Source organism: Punica granatum, chromosome 1, assembly GCF_007655135.1.
Source record: "Punica granatum isolate Tunisia-2019 chromosome 1, ASM765513v2, whole genome shotgun sequence".
NCBI classification, from domain to species: Eukaryota; Viridiplantae; Streptophyta; class Magnoliopsida; order Myrtales; family Lythraceae; genus Punica; species Punica granatum.
The window spans coordinates 6,708,010-6,723,741 of NC_045127.1; the positions used below are offsets into that span (position 1 = coordinate 6,708,010).

The window sequence follows — 15,732 nt, forward strand, 5'->3', positions numbered from 1 at the left end:
GAGTTCATAGTCTGTTATGAGGCGTCCAATCATGGAATGTGGCTGCGAAATTTTGTCATAGGGCTGCTAATTTTGGATAGCATTGAAAGACCATTGAGGCTATTCTGTGATAATAATTATGTAGTTTTATATTCCAATAACAATAGGAGCTCATATTCCAATAACAATAGGAGCTCTTTGAAGTCTAAGCACGTCGACATCAAGCTCCTAGTTGTTAAAGAAGGAATTCAGAGTGGCCAGCTATCTATAGAACATATTGGTACAACTTCCATGCTTGTGAATCTGCTCACTAAAGGTATACCACCCTCAGTCTTTCACGGGCATGTAACTCATATGGGTATTATGTCTAATGAGGACACTGTGGTTTAGTGGGAGGTTGTACTATTTTGATACCATTCGTTGTATTAGCACATTATGGTTTATATGATTTATTCAGAATACAGTTTATGAGGCATTTCACTCTGAATTAAATATTATTTGATCTCACTAAGGAATATAGTGGATCAATTGGAAATAGGTATGTTTGGATCACATTGCATGTAATTTCCATGATGTATACCCATATTTGATCTATGGTATTGGATATATTAATAGACGTGATTATTAATGGGTCTAGCCATGATAAATGTGTGGCGAAGATCGCTTTGATCCTATATTAATATGTTCAAAGGACCAAATTGTTTGGGATGTTTGTTAGGATAACAATTAGGGTATTTATAAGGCAAAATGTAATACATAACTCTTCCGTAATATATATGTCGGCCCAAGTGGGAGATTGTTGAATTTTGTTTCAACGATGTGACCCGACATATATATATCACATTATGTATTATGTATTATCCTATTAATAAGCCCAATTAAGTGATCTAATAAGGTTTACAGTAATGGGCCTATCCGATATCTCGATAAAATAGGGAATCAATGTGCAAATACCATAAAGGGTAATTACTAATTTTATGATGGACAAAATTAGAATTACATAAACCTTGGGCACTAAAGTGCAATATAGGAGTTATAGTTCCCGAGCCGTACGTTGAATAGAGAGATACCATGAGGTCCCATTACTCAGAGAATCATACAACTCACGCTCTTAACTTACCGGCTTGGAAGACCACAAACTCCAATCGATCCCAAGCTATAGATTCAAGTACGCTTCCGATTCATCGAAATCTCTATGTATTCAACATGTGCGATCCTAGAAATTAGGAATTCGGTTCTAACAAGATGTAGATAGTTAGGGCTTTGGCTTCTTAAAAAATAAATAGTCTCATCCCATGTCGTTGACATGAGTTAATATTTCAATCGTTACTTTAATTTCTGTTTGTGCCAACCAAAATTAATTAGCTAATGAGTTTCACATGTATATGAGCAATATCTGCAACATGGACCATTTTCCCGACGAATTGAGTTTGTATTAGGATCGCACTGAGAGGGTTTGGGATGACTATATCATCCTATTCCTATATCGGTTAAAAAAAGTTAATACTAAGCCCTTCCCGAACTCGTTAGATTTTAAAGGAAAATTCTCAAACCGTACCCACTAATTTAACGAAAACTCACTGGAAACTCATTTTTCGCCCGCTAATAAGTTTGCAAGAAAAGTTTTATGAACTTATCATTATATCATATTGGGGTTTTTACCTAAAATAACCAATGGTTTGTCTGTTTTGTCAAATCTATCATATGCTTTTTTTTGGTCAAATCTATCACATGATTTACTTTTTTGCATCAAATCTATCCCGGCGTTATCTTTTCCGTTAACATTTAACGGCCATACTGACGTGGCACGTGGAGAGATATTGGGCCACACTTGCCACATAGGCGCCACGTCAGCACGGCCGTTAGATGTCAACGGAAAAGATAACGCCGAGATAGATTTGATGCAAAAAGTAAACTATAAGATAGATTTGACAAAAAAAATATATGATAAATTTGACAAAACGGGCAAATCATGGACCATTTTAGGTAAATACCCCTATCATATTTATAGAAAATAGTTTGATATAACAAAATGTATTCAAATACAAAGTACAAATTCCTAGCAAATAATTATACGAAAGAAAATAAATCACAATACTTATAAGTTCATAACATACTCGAGAAAAACGAACCACAACACTTATAAGTTCATAATATTTTCAAAAATAATAAAACACAGCACTTTCAAGTTCATAAAATATTACAAATACTAGAAATTGAAATTATAATAAAGGGAAAATAAAAGAAAATAATAAATGTTATTTTGTAAATATGAGTAATGTGGAGGGTAATTTAGTTAATATACGCTTAACGAGTTGGTATGGGGTTTGAGGTAAAATCCTAAATATTTCCCAAAACCTACATAATCTTGACCTCAAATTCCTAAACCCTTCTCATATCCCAACGGGTAAAACCCATTTAAGTACCTATGAAGGTTTGGGACGGGTGGCTAGTTTGTACTCCCAATGGCTTATGAATTCGATTATATTGGCTTATTAATTAATTCAAATGAATCCGTGAGAAAATACGCATATCGATTGGAGACCTCACCAAGATGAAAATATAGTCATATGGAAATGAAATTGTACTCTGCCAATACGAATGTAAAGTTTCTTTTCTTTTCTTTTTTCATTTGTTGTTATAACAAAATTTTCATATTCAATAACTCAATCGCGTCAGATATATATAACACTATTAACTCAGAGCAAGACGTTTAACACAATCGACTCCTCGATTGATTATACGCTTGTAATCACCCAAACTACAATTTAACTAATTAATCATACTAGAATAATTGGCCCATGAAAATAACTAAATCGACTTTGTCTTGGGGCACTTTGGGCGCATCTCAGAGGGGAACATGATGACCACATATTAGCTAGTAAATGGATCATTAGATGATAAATATTCAAATAATTAGAGGATAAAAGCAATCATTACTTTCTTTTTGAATAAAATTAAAGGATATCTGACCTTCGGTTGTATGAACTTGCAATTGTTAACTTGGTAATGAATTAGTCATATATATGCATTATACTTCAAATAGGAGGGACAAAACTGTTTAAGTAAGATCCCATGATGACTATTACTATATAATCTTCAAATACATACATGAATAAAATCTATTTGGAATACCTTATTATAAATAAGAATTAAGGGCCTAATTTTTTTCAGTTATAAAGGAGTTCTAACTATTGATAAGTTTAAAGAGAAATGTGATAATTAGAAGACAACTCAACGTTTATGCTTTATATATACATATAGCGAGCCAGCCAAGCAACCTTTCCTTGACATTAAAATTTAAAATTGGTTAATTACCCAAAAAAAAAATTGAAATTGGTTGAGGATTTTGGAAGGGAATTTCAACCCTCCAAACACACAAATTAGTACAAATAGAGCCACATTCCCTTGGCCATCTCCTCATCCCTTTCTCTCCTATTCTGAACACTTGCACTTCTCTAGTCAAGTACTATACTGAGGAAGAAAGGCAAATTCCATATCCAACACTACTTCCCTTGAGAAGCAATGAGCAATCCATATTACTCTCCTCCCCCGCCACCTCCACCAGCGCCGTGTACTCCTTCCCCACCTCCACCTCCACCTGCACCGCGTACCCCTTCCCCACCGCCGCCACCGGCCCACCCTCACAAGCCGCCACACCACCATCATCATCATCACCACCACCACCACCACCACCATCACCACAAGGTACCTCCTCCTCCACCTCCAGGGGGATATACTTACCCACCAACTCCCTCCGGAGGCAAATTTCCGCCACCATCTCATGAGGCCCCAACTCCGGAACCACCACCCAAGAGGGGCCAGTCTCCACCGGTTCCAACCCGCCCTCCAACACATCATGGGCCAGCACCACCACCGAAACCTGTCCACCCTCCAAAACCTTCCAAAACCCCGCCGCCATCCTATGGGGCTCCAACTCCGGCACCACCACCCAAGAGTGGCCCGTCTCCACCGGTTCCATCCCCTCCAGGACATCATGGACCGGCAGCGCCACCGAAGCCTGTCCACCCTCCGAAACCTTCCAAGACGCCGCCACCATCCCATGGGGCTCCAACTCCAGCAGCACCACCCAAGAGCGGCCCATCTCCACCGGTTCCATCCCCTCCAGGACATCATGGACCGGCAGCACCACCGAAGCCTGTCCACCCTCCGAAACCTTCCATGACCCCGCCACCATCCTATGGGGCTCCAACTCCGGCACCACCACCCAAGAGTGGCCAGTCTGCACCAGTTCCGTCCCCTCCAGGACATCACGGACCAGCAGCGCCACCAAAGCCCATCCACCCCCCGAAACCTTCCAAGACTCCAGCTTATCCACCTAAGCCTTCCAAGACCCCAGCTTCACCTCCAAAGTATCCACCAACTTACCCGCCAAAGCCTTCCAAGGGCCCGAGCTCACCCCCAAAATACCCACCAAAGGCCTCTCCGCCCTATCTTACCCCAACTCCTGGTGGCTACTCACCACCTGGCTATGGAGTGACACCACCGTCTCTGCCACCCTCTTCTACTGAGATTGTCGCCCCTCCCTCTGGCGGCCACCACACGACTATTATCATCGTCTGTGTTTCTTTAGGGTCAGTCTTCTTCCTGGCATTCCTAGCGGCAGGCCTGTTCTGCCTAGCTAAGAAGAAGAAAAAACCAGTGATGGTCCCTGCCGCTGCGCCAGTTATCGTGGAGGAACACGAGGTGGTCCACGAGAGAATAACCATGGGCCCAGGTGGTGTACAGGCCATGGCAGTAGATATCGAGGATGATGTCATAATTCACGGAGCTGGAGGGGTGGCAATAGTGGGCGCAGCTGCAGGGTGCGGAGGAGGGTCGCCCTGTTCACCTGGAAGGTCCGGAGCTCTCGCTCCCCCTCCAGGACATCGGCATAACTGTTAATCATCGATCTCTCAAGTTGCCCGTGACAAGTTCCAAAGCTATACATTGATCGTCGGTTGGACCTCGTTCATTTTTAATTTCTTTTTGGAACTATATAATAAGTCGGATTGGATTGAATCGTGTGCGAAGTTCAGATTTGTACCCAATCTCTACCTTTTCATGTGTTGCCGTTCTGTATAGGAAGATCGATTCTGGTGTTACTAGGAGGAGAATTATTGCAATTGGTTGTTATTTGTTATTTGTAATTTGTTTTACGTTTTGACTTGAATAAGTGTGATCGATGCGACACAAAAGTTGATGCATGCATGCATACTGGGCAGGTTCCTTACGGTATCCATACAGTGTTTGCACATGGGTAAAGTATTATTAATTTTTGGGGTGGTTAGCTTGGGCAAATTTTTGATTAGAAATTGGAAATCCACGTCAGTCAACGACCTATGCTACGATTGATCGACCGGATATAAAGGGAACACTTTCCTCTCACTTTACTTTACGGGACCGAATGTTTTAGGATCGCCTCGAGTTTAATCGTTCGTATAATGCTTTCCCTTGAAATTCATAGACCGAGTAACTAAATCACATACTCGATCAATTTTTTTTTTTTTGAGATATTATAAGGATTCCCGTGTCTCGTCACTGTATTTTTTTTTTATGCATTTGATCTACGGCCTCCATTTTATCAAAAAAAAATGCCAATATCAATTAAATATTTAGCATCCAACCTCCGATTTTGTAGTGTTACAAAGATAGCAAGTGTTCCTAATTAAATAATTTCCAATAGTAATTAGGTGTCGGCGGCTAATAATAGATATCGAAGTGTGCTGACCCGAGTAATTAATAAGTTAATTCATCACTACATTAGTAAAGCATCGTTTCGCCAGCGAACAATTGGTGCCAAATTGATGCTTGAAGCAAAGACAAGACCATCTTAATATATGTTTTCCAAACTACACAGGAACTGTCGTTATCTTTCTTGTTAGTCATGTCTCAAGGGACAATACCAAGATTGATTCCATGACATGAAAAATAGGAATATTTTCTCGCCTTCAATTAGTGAGCTTTGGTAGATGTCGCTACCCGATCGAACACTCACTACATCCGTGATTTCCAGCCTTACTTCAACAAGATTAAAACGGGCAAGAATCAGCGGAAAACTGAGAGATGAATAGCAATATATTTCTTTCAGAATGGAATTATTACACGTTCTATACAAATTATTTCTCTGCAAGTTAACTAATCCCATTAAACTGGGCAGCTGTGGGACCAGAAAGGGGGAAATTGCTTCCAATAAATTGGAGAAGAATATCAATGGTTCTCGCGACAAAATTGGGCACTCTCACCGAAAAGAACCCGTGCCAAGAAATAGTGGAGCGGATCCTTCATCCTTTCCTATGCGATTATCACTAGACCTCGAATCACCACTTGGTGACACCAAACCGCTTTGGCTCGGATTCAATGTGTTTTCTGAATCTCAAGCCATCATTCTCCTGAGCAACAGGAGGATGAGAATGAAGAGAGACATCTCGAGCATGAACTTAGGGCTCGTCACTTGTTCGAGGAGTTGGGGCCACCTGTAAGTTCAACCAGTAGATAGCTGCTGATAAAGCCTGTTAATCCAGTTCAGGATCGATCTCCATTACAGCCAGAAAAAATTAACTGAGGGATGCACTGATTAACAGGACGAAAAGAAGTTGAAAGAGAAATTTTTTGATTATTAATACGTTGGAAAACAAATGCATCAGCCAATTTAAAAGGAAGTTATCTCCTACAGTACTGAACACCGATTAGAAGAGCCTACGCATGCGAAAATCCTCAGAATCAGTCACTCAATTCGAAGTAAGATCCAGTAGACTTTAGAGTGGGTGCCACCATCCAGTTAAAAGAAGGCCAAAGAGTAATCCCACAAAAATCGAATATGGAATAAAATGAATGAAGTGAAAACATACCATTTTCCTTCAGAAGAGGCATTTTTCTCATTATTGATTTCCTCCTTCGCGAATTCCTCTAATATAGCGCGTTGGCGTTCATTGAGCTCTCTGAATAATAGCAAGAAATTCAACAAACAAATACATTTTGATTGATCAGCTGTGGGAAACGTGAAACAAGTTTGTAACTTATCCACAGGATGAAGCATTATTATGCATATCTGCAGTTTAAGCTAACAAAAAATGGAACTTAAACCAAGAGAGAGTTTAAAATCGATACTTAAAAGCTCAGTAGATGAGAAATCTCTGTTCAATTCAAGAACTGCTACGATGTAATCAAGTTTACCTCCTGATTTGCAAGACATACGCATAAATGATTCTAACCCAGCATTTTTTCAGATTAATAATGTGCAAGCCCATATATTCATCGTTATAGGTTCAATGATTTAAAGGTGACTTACGTAGGAAGATGAATCCGAAATCGCACATACTGATTTCCATGATTGACAAGAAAGCCATGCTTCGGAAGTCCTGCATCAATTTAAAAGGATAAGCACATCTTTGGTGGAAATCGAAACCAGAAAAATTCAAAATGAATAAAACAATAGACCCCCAAGGTTAGTGCAAGTGGGTAGGACGCCCATGTGCTTCTTGGGTAGTCCAGAGGTCATCAATTTGGATCCCCCCTGCACATGTAGCCTTTCGCAAGGCTGCTTATCAAAGAAAAAACTAATGAACTTCTGTCAACCTTTGCCTCTTAGTACCAGCAGCTGTCCATGCTGAACTCCATTTGGTATCTGAGAGGAATATGCAATTAGAGAAGAAATGGTAATATCCACAACAGCAGTTCTGCCTTACAAGTGATGGATCGAATATTAGCATGGAAAACATTTCCAAAGATATCGTCCCTTCATTCCTAAGGTAAAGAGGGACATATTGATAATACAATTCATCAGAATAAAACTTGATTCTGTCGAATCATAATAAAGATGATGCCACTCAAAAAGCTTCCTTCTTCATCCATATCTAAGATGACATCCTTAAATTTTGAAGTTGCTTAAAATCATAATTCTAGATAAGATCAGAAGGGACAAAATATACTAACTTTTACTTGTGTCTTCCCTGACAAAGTCGGTACTTCGACCTTGCCACCCAGAATTGCCTGTAATACAATAAATATCAAAGAGAGTCACCAGAAGTCCTGGGCAAACATTAGCATATGCAAATACACATCAAATTGTTCATATAAAAATATATCTAGAACCGCTGGTAAATTATACAATTTTGATAATGATATCAAAATATATGAGACAAGAATATTATTAGTCTACCTATAACAAAAAGAATATTATTAGTCTAAAATGTTCGCTTCTTGTTAAATTTATTAAAGAAAAAGGAGAAGAAAAATAGGGTCAAATTTGTGTCCTTTCTTACTTGTGTAAAGCTTATTCTCGAGTCCACATATACATCCGCACCATCTCTGATAAATATACGATCCTCAGCAACCTATAAGAACAAGACAGATAAGTACAAGAACTAACATTTAAGAACCTAATCCAGTTGGCAAGTGATAGAGGATAGTAAACGACAGGATACAAGTGATACAACACAAGATGCTGGTTGAGAGCACAGGTACAGAAACATACATGAAACTAGTGACAACAACGAACACAAATTCAAGTCAAACAGGAAGTGACATTACTTTGAGAATCAAATTGTTAAGGAAACATAAAGCAAGAAAGAGCAACTCGTGCCTTCAACTTGATGAACAAGTCGCCAGGCTGACTCCCTCGTGTACCCACATTACCAGCACCTGGGACACGAATTGTGTCTCCAGAATCAACACCTGCACCAACCCAAGAAAGTAAACGTGAAAAGGTCATCCACATTTTTTACAATCTTTCTCCTGAGGCAACTTATTTTCAGCCAATGCCAGAACATTATCTTCATCGACATTTTATCTTGGGACAAAAGAAAGGACAGAAATAATGGAAGCAAGCCCAGATATATCTTTTGCATCACAGGAAAAGAAAACCATAACACAGCCCATGCTTTCGTTTTCTTCTCTGGTCAGTACTGTGCAGTAAGACTATCTTAAAGTTACTAGGATGTTAGCTTTATAAGAAGGTGGCAGCAGAAAATAACCCACCAGCTGGAATTGTTACTTTAACCTCTTTAATGCCCTCAACAAGTCCGGACCCCTTGCATGACATACAATTCTCCTGCTCAAATGCAGAGATGCAATGAAGCAACACGTCAAGCATCAGGATGCTGTAATCCGTAGATGTTTAAGAGAATGTCAAACCTTAACGATTCTCCCTGAGCCTTTGCAGGTACTGCATGTTGATGTAAAGGGAGGAAGTGTGACCTGACCACATGAGAAAACATTCAAGACTAAGGGAAATGATATGATTGCAATTCTTCAGAGTAATATGCTAATTAATCAGCTATGATATATACAGCACTTACTTTCCCCAAACCTCTGCAGGTTGGACATACTCTTTTCCTGGCATCAATTGGATAGCCACGCCCATCTGCATTATGCCAAATTCATGTAATTCAAAAGACAAATGATGATCTCACAAATGATCTAAGATGAAGCACTATTGAAAAAAGATGAAAAGTTCTGATAGCAGATACTGCATCAATAAAACCTAGATAATCAAAAAACAGCGGTTCACTACCCAATAACTTAAAGTTGTCCAGAGTTCCTAGCAAATAATATCTAACAGCGGTTGTAGGCCATTAGGGCACTACAGCATTTCTTGTTATCATTGCCTCTCAACAACTCAAATTACAAATCCAATTATCCAATCAGTATTACTGGATATATAATAACCAATATAACTTTAAACTTCTTGTTCCACCTCCTGTTAATTGTGACACCATTAAAAACTGCATAATAATAGCAAAATCACAACAGTAATGGACCATACTTACCTCTCTACACAAGCAATGGGGCAAGGAGAATTTATGTAAAGCATGGTTCATGAGCTTATACTGATTTCCGTGTAATACGGGTATAGCAGTTTAATTCAACAGAATACACATATAAAAACATATAAAGAAAGAGATGCAACGATAATGGTGAAGCGGCACCACTAGGAAAAGCTGGGATTCACATACCACATAAATCACATGGCACATAGGCTTCAAAAGACAGATGCTTTGTGCATCCTTTTGCTGCCTCAACGAAAGAAAGTGACAGCTCCGCCTGTAAACTCGAAGTGTAAGATAGACATATGTTAGCTTCCGTATTTTAGTTAATCCTGAATCAAGTTGGGTGGGTGAGTGACTAGCGAGGAAGTCAACCTGAATATCAGATGCAAATCGATCGGTCTCGTCTTCAAATATCTGACATACATCAGAAGCTCTTTAAGTAACTGTGATTTATGTTTCGCTAAATTGGGGGAATGATTACAGAGAGTTCTAGAGAAAACAAAAGTTATTACCTCCGAAAAAATCTTTTGGAATGAACTAGAGAAATGCGCTCTATAATTGCGGGCAAAAGCCTCAGCATCTCCCTCATCAAATTCTACATCCGCCGAACTTCTGGAGCGTTTCTTCGTTGATCATAAGATTACAATGTAAAGTCAGTTTCATAAATATCAATTCTTAATAGAGAACATGTAAAAGACAAAAATATAATGCAGCCCAGTAAAACTTCGTGTAAGAACCGTGAGATATATATTTATATACATACATATATAATGAACTGAGAAATAGATATATCCAAAATTGCTGGAATACATGATTGGAAGGATCCAAAATGCAAGCAGGGAGAAGTTGTTACCCTGTCATACTGCGCTCTTTTTTCAGAATCTTGCAAAGTCTGAAATTAAACAGAATAAAAGATTAGCAAAACACAATACCAGAAGAATTCAACGCATGAGACCCTATTTTCTTTTTCTTTTTTTTATTCTTTTTTTTTTGTGGCTGAAAAATATACAAGAAACTTAAGCACTATAAGTTAGAGGGAAGAAAACGAGGTTATCTCCTCCACCCCACTTTCACAAACCTCATAAGCCTCTCTTATCTCCTGAAATTTTCTCTTAGCAGAAGGGTTATTCTTATTTGCATCGGGATGGTACTTCTTGGCAAGCTGCATGGAAGTATAGGAGCAGAAACTTCAATGAGTATGACTTTTGTATGTAACATAAAAACCTTAAACCAATGCCTAAGTTTCACCACAACTAACCAAATGTACTACAGCAGGATATCACATGATCAATGAGATACATAAGCACCAATTTCGCTTACCTCTAGGACTTTTAATCAGGGGATAATGAGACAAGTTCTTCTGACTATATCACATAAAGAATGGTTATAAGCACTACCATTGCATCACGCATTTGGATTCCCAGCAGACAAAACACTTGCATCACGCATTTGGACTCCCAGCAGACAAAACACTATCAAATATTAATATTAATGCCTATGGAGTACAAATTTAATAAATGGATGAATTGGCGGCCGAGGCAGTCCCTTGATTGATGTTCCCCCAAGGAATCATATGCACTCATGATGCACTCACCGCATGAAAGGCCTTCTTAATCTCGTCTCGACTAGCATTGTCCGAAACCCCAAGAATGTCATAGTAACTCCGCTCAGGGGACCAACCTGTGCCTAGAAATTGATCCCAAATAATCAAATTCGCCACTTACTATCGTGATAGCGATAAAAGTCAGATTGTAAACTAACCAGTGGCATGAAAATAACGGTATCCCATTTGCCTTTCCGGGGTTTCAGGATCAACAGATCTTCTGGTAGCAATGCTGCAGCTCTGCAGGGCTGATAAAATACATAGCATTAGACATTTTCCGAGTAGAGCAACCTAAGTCGAGTCAAACGTAATAGCTTACTCCGTGCAAGAAACACCGCTGTCTGTGGTGAAGAATCATTCGCAGCCCAACTCCCTTGACGAGCTATGGAAGAAAGCAACTGCCGCCGGCACTGTAAACGGCCGAAACAAGTCAACACGGAAACGAGAGCTGAATGAGAAAAAACAACTGAAATGGTTCGGCCGATGTTGCTCACCGATTTTAACCACCTCAATCTGATCATCGGAGGTCACACTGCCGGTCGCTGGACAGGGAGAACTTTGGCTTCGAATTGGGATTCTCGCAGGTTAGTGCTTAAAGGCAAGCAAGGAGGAGAAATGAAGGAAGAGGAAGGAATCCAATCGAAGGTGGTATCGAGCTCGTTAGGGTTCTTGTCTTGACCAAAACGGAACGGTCCCGCCGCCGATCGCCGAGAGGTTGCTGAACTTCGATCCTTAAGGCGAACTCCACTCTCCAGTCTTCCCGGTTTCGACAGCCTGCCGCCGAGTCAGAACATTTCCGATGATCCGGTTCAGTCAAGAACCGGTCTGATTAGTGCTAGGCATCTGGACCGGCTTTCTTCGACAACGACCGGCCAGGACACGCCGGATTGGCCTGAGCCCCCCCATTTCATCCGGGTGGGTTGGGCTTTTCACTGCTGGACCCAATTTTTTGAGGCTTTCGCAAGTCTTGGTCTGATTTTCCCATGTGAGACGGAGGAGGCTCTTTTTCTTTTTTCACGATTTATCTTTAATTTATTGATTGAGATTAATTCTATTTTTAATAATTTTCTTTCTCCTTCAGAGCTTTTTCATATTGAAGGGACCAAAAGTCGTGGAGGGTGAGTTATAGAAGATTATTATACAATTTCTAATGATATGAAAAAATAACTAATCAGGGGCTTGCTCAATTTCAAGCTTTTTAGGAAACTTAATGCATTTTTTTCTTTTTTTCTTTTTTTCTTTTAAAAAAATGAATGCATCTTAACATTCGATGCCACAGCCAATAATTAATATATTTACGAAAACAATGATGAGATGTAATCATCGAGAATAGCTAAGTAAATTGTCTCACCATCCATTGATGCTGAAATCAACCAGTCTGCAGACGCAGCAGCTTTCACATATTAGGCACAATGGTAGTTCAATTGACCACCAAGGGCAAAGATTCGGCGAAAAACTGGAAATCTACTCACCTTCACTATCAAAAAGAATCAAATGTCGAATAGAATTTAGAGCAAAGCCTTACTGCAAAACGACTTCACTTCAAATATCATATGATGTCTAAAGTTTACGATTGTACGAGCTAGAGAATGCAGCATATGAACATTGTTTGTTCAGTCTTCTGTGGGGTAGGGCAACAGATCTCATCTCCTAGACATTTTCGACAACATATAGACAATGAAGAAGACCAGTAACGCGAAGGCAATGACATGCATAACATTCCTTGAGCCATACTGGACAATGCTCTTGTTAAGCCTCCTGACATTGTTCTTCACTCCCGCTTCCGCTTTGATCATAATCATTTGCTGTCATGATACGAAGAAAAAACCTCTCGTTAAGGTGTTATGGCTCTTATGCAATACCCCACAACATATCAAGATTATAAAATATGCAAGAGGACAAAATATATAACATGTGCATCCTCCTCGGTAAACCACGGACTTTCTCCAGACACTCGTCATTGCCAATTTCTTCTTTAACAGTTCTTATGTTAGTGCTTGCTGTCAGGGATATATATGTTGCTTGGAATTTTGAGTGAGCTGCTGCAGCCATTATCATTTACTTCTATACTCACTGCTGTTTTGAATCATATCAGGAAAGAATGACAAGCATGTGCCAATTGAGACCAGCACTATGATTGCCCAGAACAGGCCCGTCCAAAACTCGAGTTCATTCCCAGTCTCTCTGTGAGCGGTGACTTCGTTCTCTACCGATAGGTCGTAGTTGTGAATGATGAATTCGAAAAGTTCGCAGTAAAACAAGCGCAAGAACATTGAAAATGCATTATACAATTGGTTTCCACTTTGCAACATACTAGTCTAGATAAATTTTTAGCCGTAGATCATTCAAATTGGGTTCATAATCCATCTAATGGACTGAATCACCGGGAAAGTTAGGTAAACTGCAGCCATACTTATCAAGCAATCCAGAAATCAAAAACGATAACTTAAGAGATTGGTGAGTAACTGCATACCAGCTGATTAAGAAAATCATTCTGAAATTTTGCTTCCGTATGTATATCTTGTGCTACCTGCATTAGAATCACTGAGGTATTAGTTTGGATCAAATAGATGTCAATGAATAAGAGTAAATATGCACATATGCAAGGAACACAGATTACCAAAATCTAAACCAGAAAACAAAATGGTCGGACCTCTAAAACCAGGAGATACCAAAATTGATCTTCCAGCAGAGAGGGAACTAATCAAATCGTACGTAACTAAGTATGTCTTCGATGACAGATTCTTAGGGCACATTCTTCGACCTGGACCGTGAGTTCATTGGACAAGAGCAGTAACGGAACTCCAGATACGGATACTTTCGTGGGAATAATACAAAATATATATATTTTACATCGATCAAAAGTTCAAGGTCCAGAAACCCTAGAATCGTAGCTGCGACAATCATGGTTCAACGCGAGAAAGTACATCAAATTTCAAAATAAGACGCATCAATTTGAAAGATTCAGGCCGAATGAACTCACGTTTCTCAACTGCCGGACTTGATTTCGAAGACCGCCGATCTCATCATCCAAGTCCCCGTGCATCGGATCGATTTGCAGCTGAATTTCATCAGAACCACCAACCGGCCTCGTACTAAGCCCCTCTCTGAACGTATAAGAATTCAACAAAACTGCATTAGACGGGAAACATGTAGAGGACTCAGCGACAGCAGGAGGTAGCCGGAAAACACCAAAGGACTGACTCACTGTGATCTGTAAGGAGAGGCGCCGCCGTACGAAGGACCGGCTCTGTTGAAATTGCTGGCCATCACGGAGGGATCTATCGAGCACAAGCCCCTCTGCCGATCCAAGAACAGCGCCGAAGATGATCACGAGGAGGAACCTGTCCCGGCGCGAAGGCCTCTGTTTCTTTAGCGGTTGAAATGGGGGAAGTGATGGCATGGCGGAAGATGAGCTGGCGGTAGAAAAGACACACTTGTCTTACGTGGCGCTTTTTTATTGGGCGCTCTTTGTCATCTCAGGCTCCTTACATATAAATCCAGAAACACCCAGTAAAATAACACGTCGGTCCTGAATATTTATGTTGTGCCAGACATAATGATCCTAGTATAATTTGGCGGTTTTTTTTTTTTTTTGTATATTTGCATTTAAAAGTCTAATGAGTTCTTAAGCCAGTTTAAATCAGATCAGTCCAAAAAAATAAAGTTTTCTAAATCAAGAACTCGAACTCAAGACTTTATTTAAAAAAAATAAGCGACAAATAACTTAAACCGCATAAATGCACTCCATAAATTCAGGCATCATTTAGTAATGGTCAATTTCATTCACTAAAAGAGAATAAGTTTTTTTTTTATTTTGCATGTCAAGCTCATGTTAGGGAAGATTATCTTCCCGAATGGCTCGAGTTCTATCTCAGCCAACCGAATGTACGAAATCAAGTTTTGTCTTTCACTGGGCTAGGAGGACCGCCTGATCTAACTTTGATCATGCCATACATTTAGTACATATCAAAGTAACAAAGATGGAGTTCCTGACTCACGAGTTGTTTGTAGGACTTAATGTCATATATCTTTAAGTTATCCGCAATTCATTATAATTCAAAAAAGACGGGTTTATTTCTCTTTAGTGGTATTGTAACTTCGCCTTAGTCATCATGTGGTGTACGGGCTCCTAGAACAATTGCCATCTCTTACGCTCTTTCTTTACTCGGGTCATAATTAACTTACTGATATTTCACCGCATATTGAGTAAAACTCCTTATTTTAAACATTCCATCGGAACTTTGAAAAAGCATATTTATAAGAAAATACAAGAAGAGCCCCTTAAGGATCTCGTTCGCATATTAGGAACAAAAAAAAATCTCACAATAACTTATTTTCCCCGTTTGCAGTAAGCGACGATCCCCGTGTTTCCATGAT

General features: G+C 39.7%; 3 protein-coding genes across 6 annotated transcripts; 1 reads left to right on the forward strand and 2 right to left on the reverse strand.

The window, feature by feature from the left end:
* The first annotated feature begins 3,389 nt into the window (after window positions 1-3,389).
* LOC116193113 (vegetative cell wall protein gp1-like) lies at window positions 3,390-5,219 on the forward strand. Its single transcript, XM_031521885.1, has one exon. The coding sequence runs from the start codon at window positions 3,505-3,507 to the stop codon at window positions 4,882-4,884; it is 1,380 nt and encodes a 459-aa protein (XP_031377745.1). The 5' UTR covers window positions 3,390-3,504; the 3' UTR covers window positions 4,885-5,219.
* An 800-nt stretch (window positions 5,220-6,019) lies between these two features.
* Window positions 6,020-12,126, reverse strand: LOC116215250 (chaperone protein dnaJ 1, mitochondrial). 3 transcript variants are annotated; one of them, XM_031550898.1, is made up of 19 exons: window positions 11,847-12,126; window positions 11,672-11,762; window positions 11,511-11,600; window positions 11,344-11,435; window positions 10,828-10,911; window positions 10,603-10,641; window positions 10,262-10,372; window positions 10,122-10,163; window positions 9,936-10,023; window positions 9,279-9,343; window positions 9,115-9,177; window positions 8,959-9,031; window positions 8,564-8,655; window positions 8,244-8,315; window positions 7,915-7,971; window positions 7,558-7,606; window positions 7,271-7,340; window positions 6,831-6,920; window positions 6,020-6,478 (listed from the first exon to the last, which is right to left on the reverse strand). In XM_031550898.1, exons 1-19 carry the CDS (start codon window positions 11,871-11,873, stop codon window positions 6,430-6,432), a joined length of 1,344 nt encoding a protein of 447 aa, XP_031406758.1. In that variant the 5' UTR covers window positions 11,874-12,126; the 3' UTR covers window positions 6,020-6,429. The 3 variants fall into 3 exon arrangements, with proteins under 3 accessions (XP_031406758.1, XP_031406751.1, XP_031406766.1); XM_031550891.1 differs by having other exon boundaries at window positions 6,020-6,455; window positions 11,847-12,125; XM_031550906.1 differs by having other exon boundaries at window positions 6,020-6,491; window positions 11,847-12,125.
* A 560-nt stretch (window positions 12,127-12,686) lies between these two features.
* Window positions 12,687-14,743, reverse strand: LOC116215271 (bet1-like protein At4g14600). 2 transcript variants are annotated; one of them, XM_031550917.1, is made up of 4 exons: window positions 14,561-14,743; window positions 14,336-14,459; window positions 13,826-13,882; window positions 12,687-13,157 (listed from the first exon to the last, which is right to left on the reverse strand). In XM_031550917.1, exons 1-4 carry the CDS (start codon window positions 14,620-14,622, stop codon window positions 12,996-12,998), a joined length of 405 nt encoding a protein of 134 aa, XP_031406777.1. In that variant the 5' UTR covers window positions 14,623-14,743; the 3' UTR covers window positions 12,687-12,995. The 2 variants fall into 2 exon arrangements, with proteins under 2 accessions (XP_031406777.1, XP_031406785.1); XM_031550925.1 differs by having other exon boundaries at window positions 14,336-14,484; window positions 14,561-14,704.
* Window positions 14,744-15,732: the final 989 nt, after the last annotated feature.

Bases quoted from the DNA above. Each gene is read 5' to 3' on its own strand.
- LOC116193113 (XM_031521885.1), top strand. From the start codon at position 3,505: ATGAGCAATCCATATTACTCTCCTCCCCCGCCACCTCCACCAGCGCCG.
- LOC116215250 (XM_031550891.1), bottom strand. From the start codon at position 11,873: ATGATCAGATTGAGGTGGTTAAAATCG. The intron at 10,642-10,827 runs GTTTGTGAAAGT...GTTTAATTTCAG, and splicing joins AGATAAGAGAGGCTTATGAG to ACTTTGCAAGATTCTGAAAA. The intron at 10,164-10,261 runs GTAATAACTTTT...GATGTATGTCAG, and splicing joins TCCAAAAGATTTTTTCGGAG to ATATTTGAAGACGAGACCGA.
- LOC116215271 (XM_031550917.1), bottom strand. From the start codon at position 14,622: ATGGCCAGCAATTTCAACAGAGCCGGTCCTTCGTACGGCGGCGCCTCT. The intron at 13,883-14,335 runs GTGAGTTCATTC...ATTCTAATGCAG, and splicing joins AAGTCCGGCAGTTGAGAAAC to GTAGCACAAGATATACATAC. The intron at 13,158-13,825 runs GTATGCAGTTAC...GTATCATGACAG, and splicing joins ATGATTTTCTTAATCAGCTG to CAAATGATTATGATCAAAGC.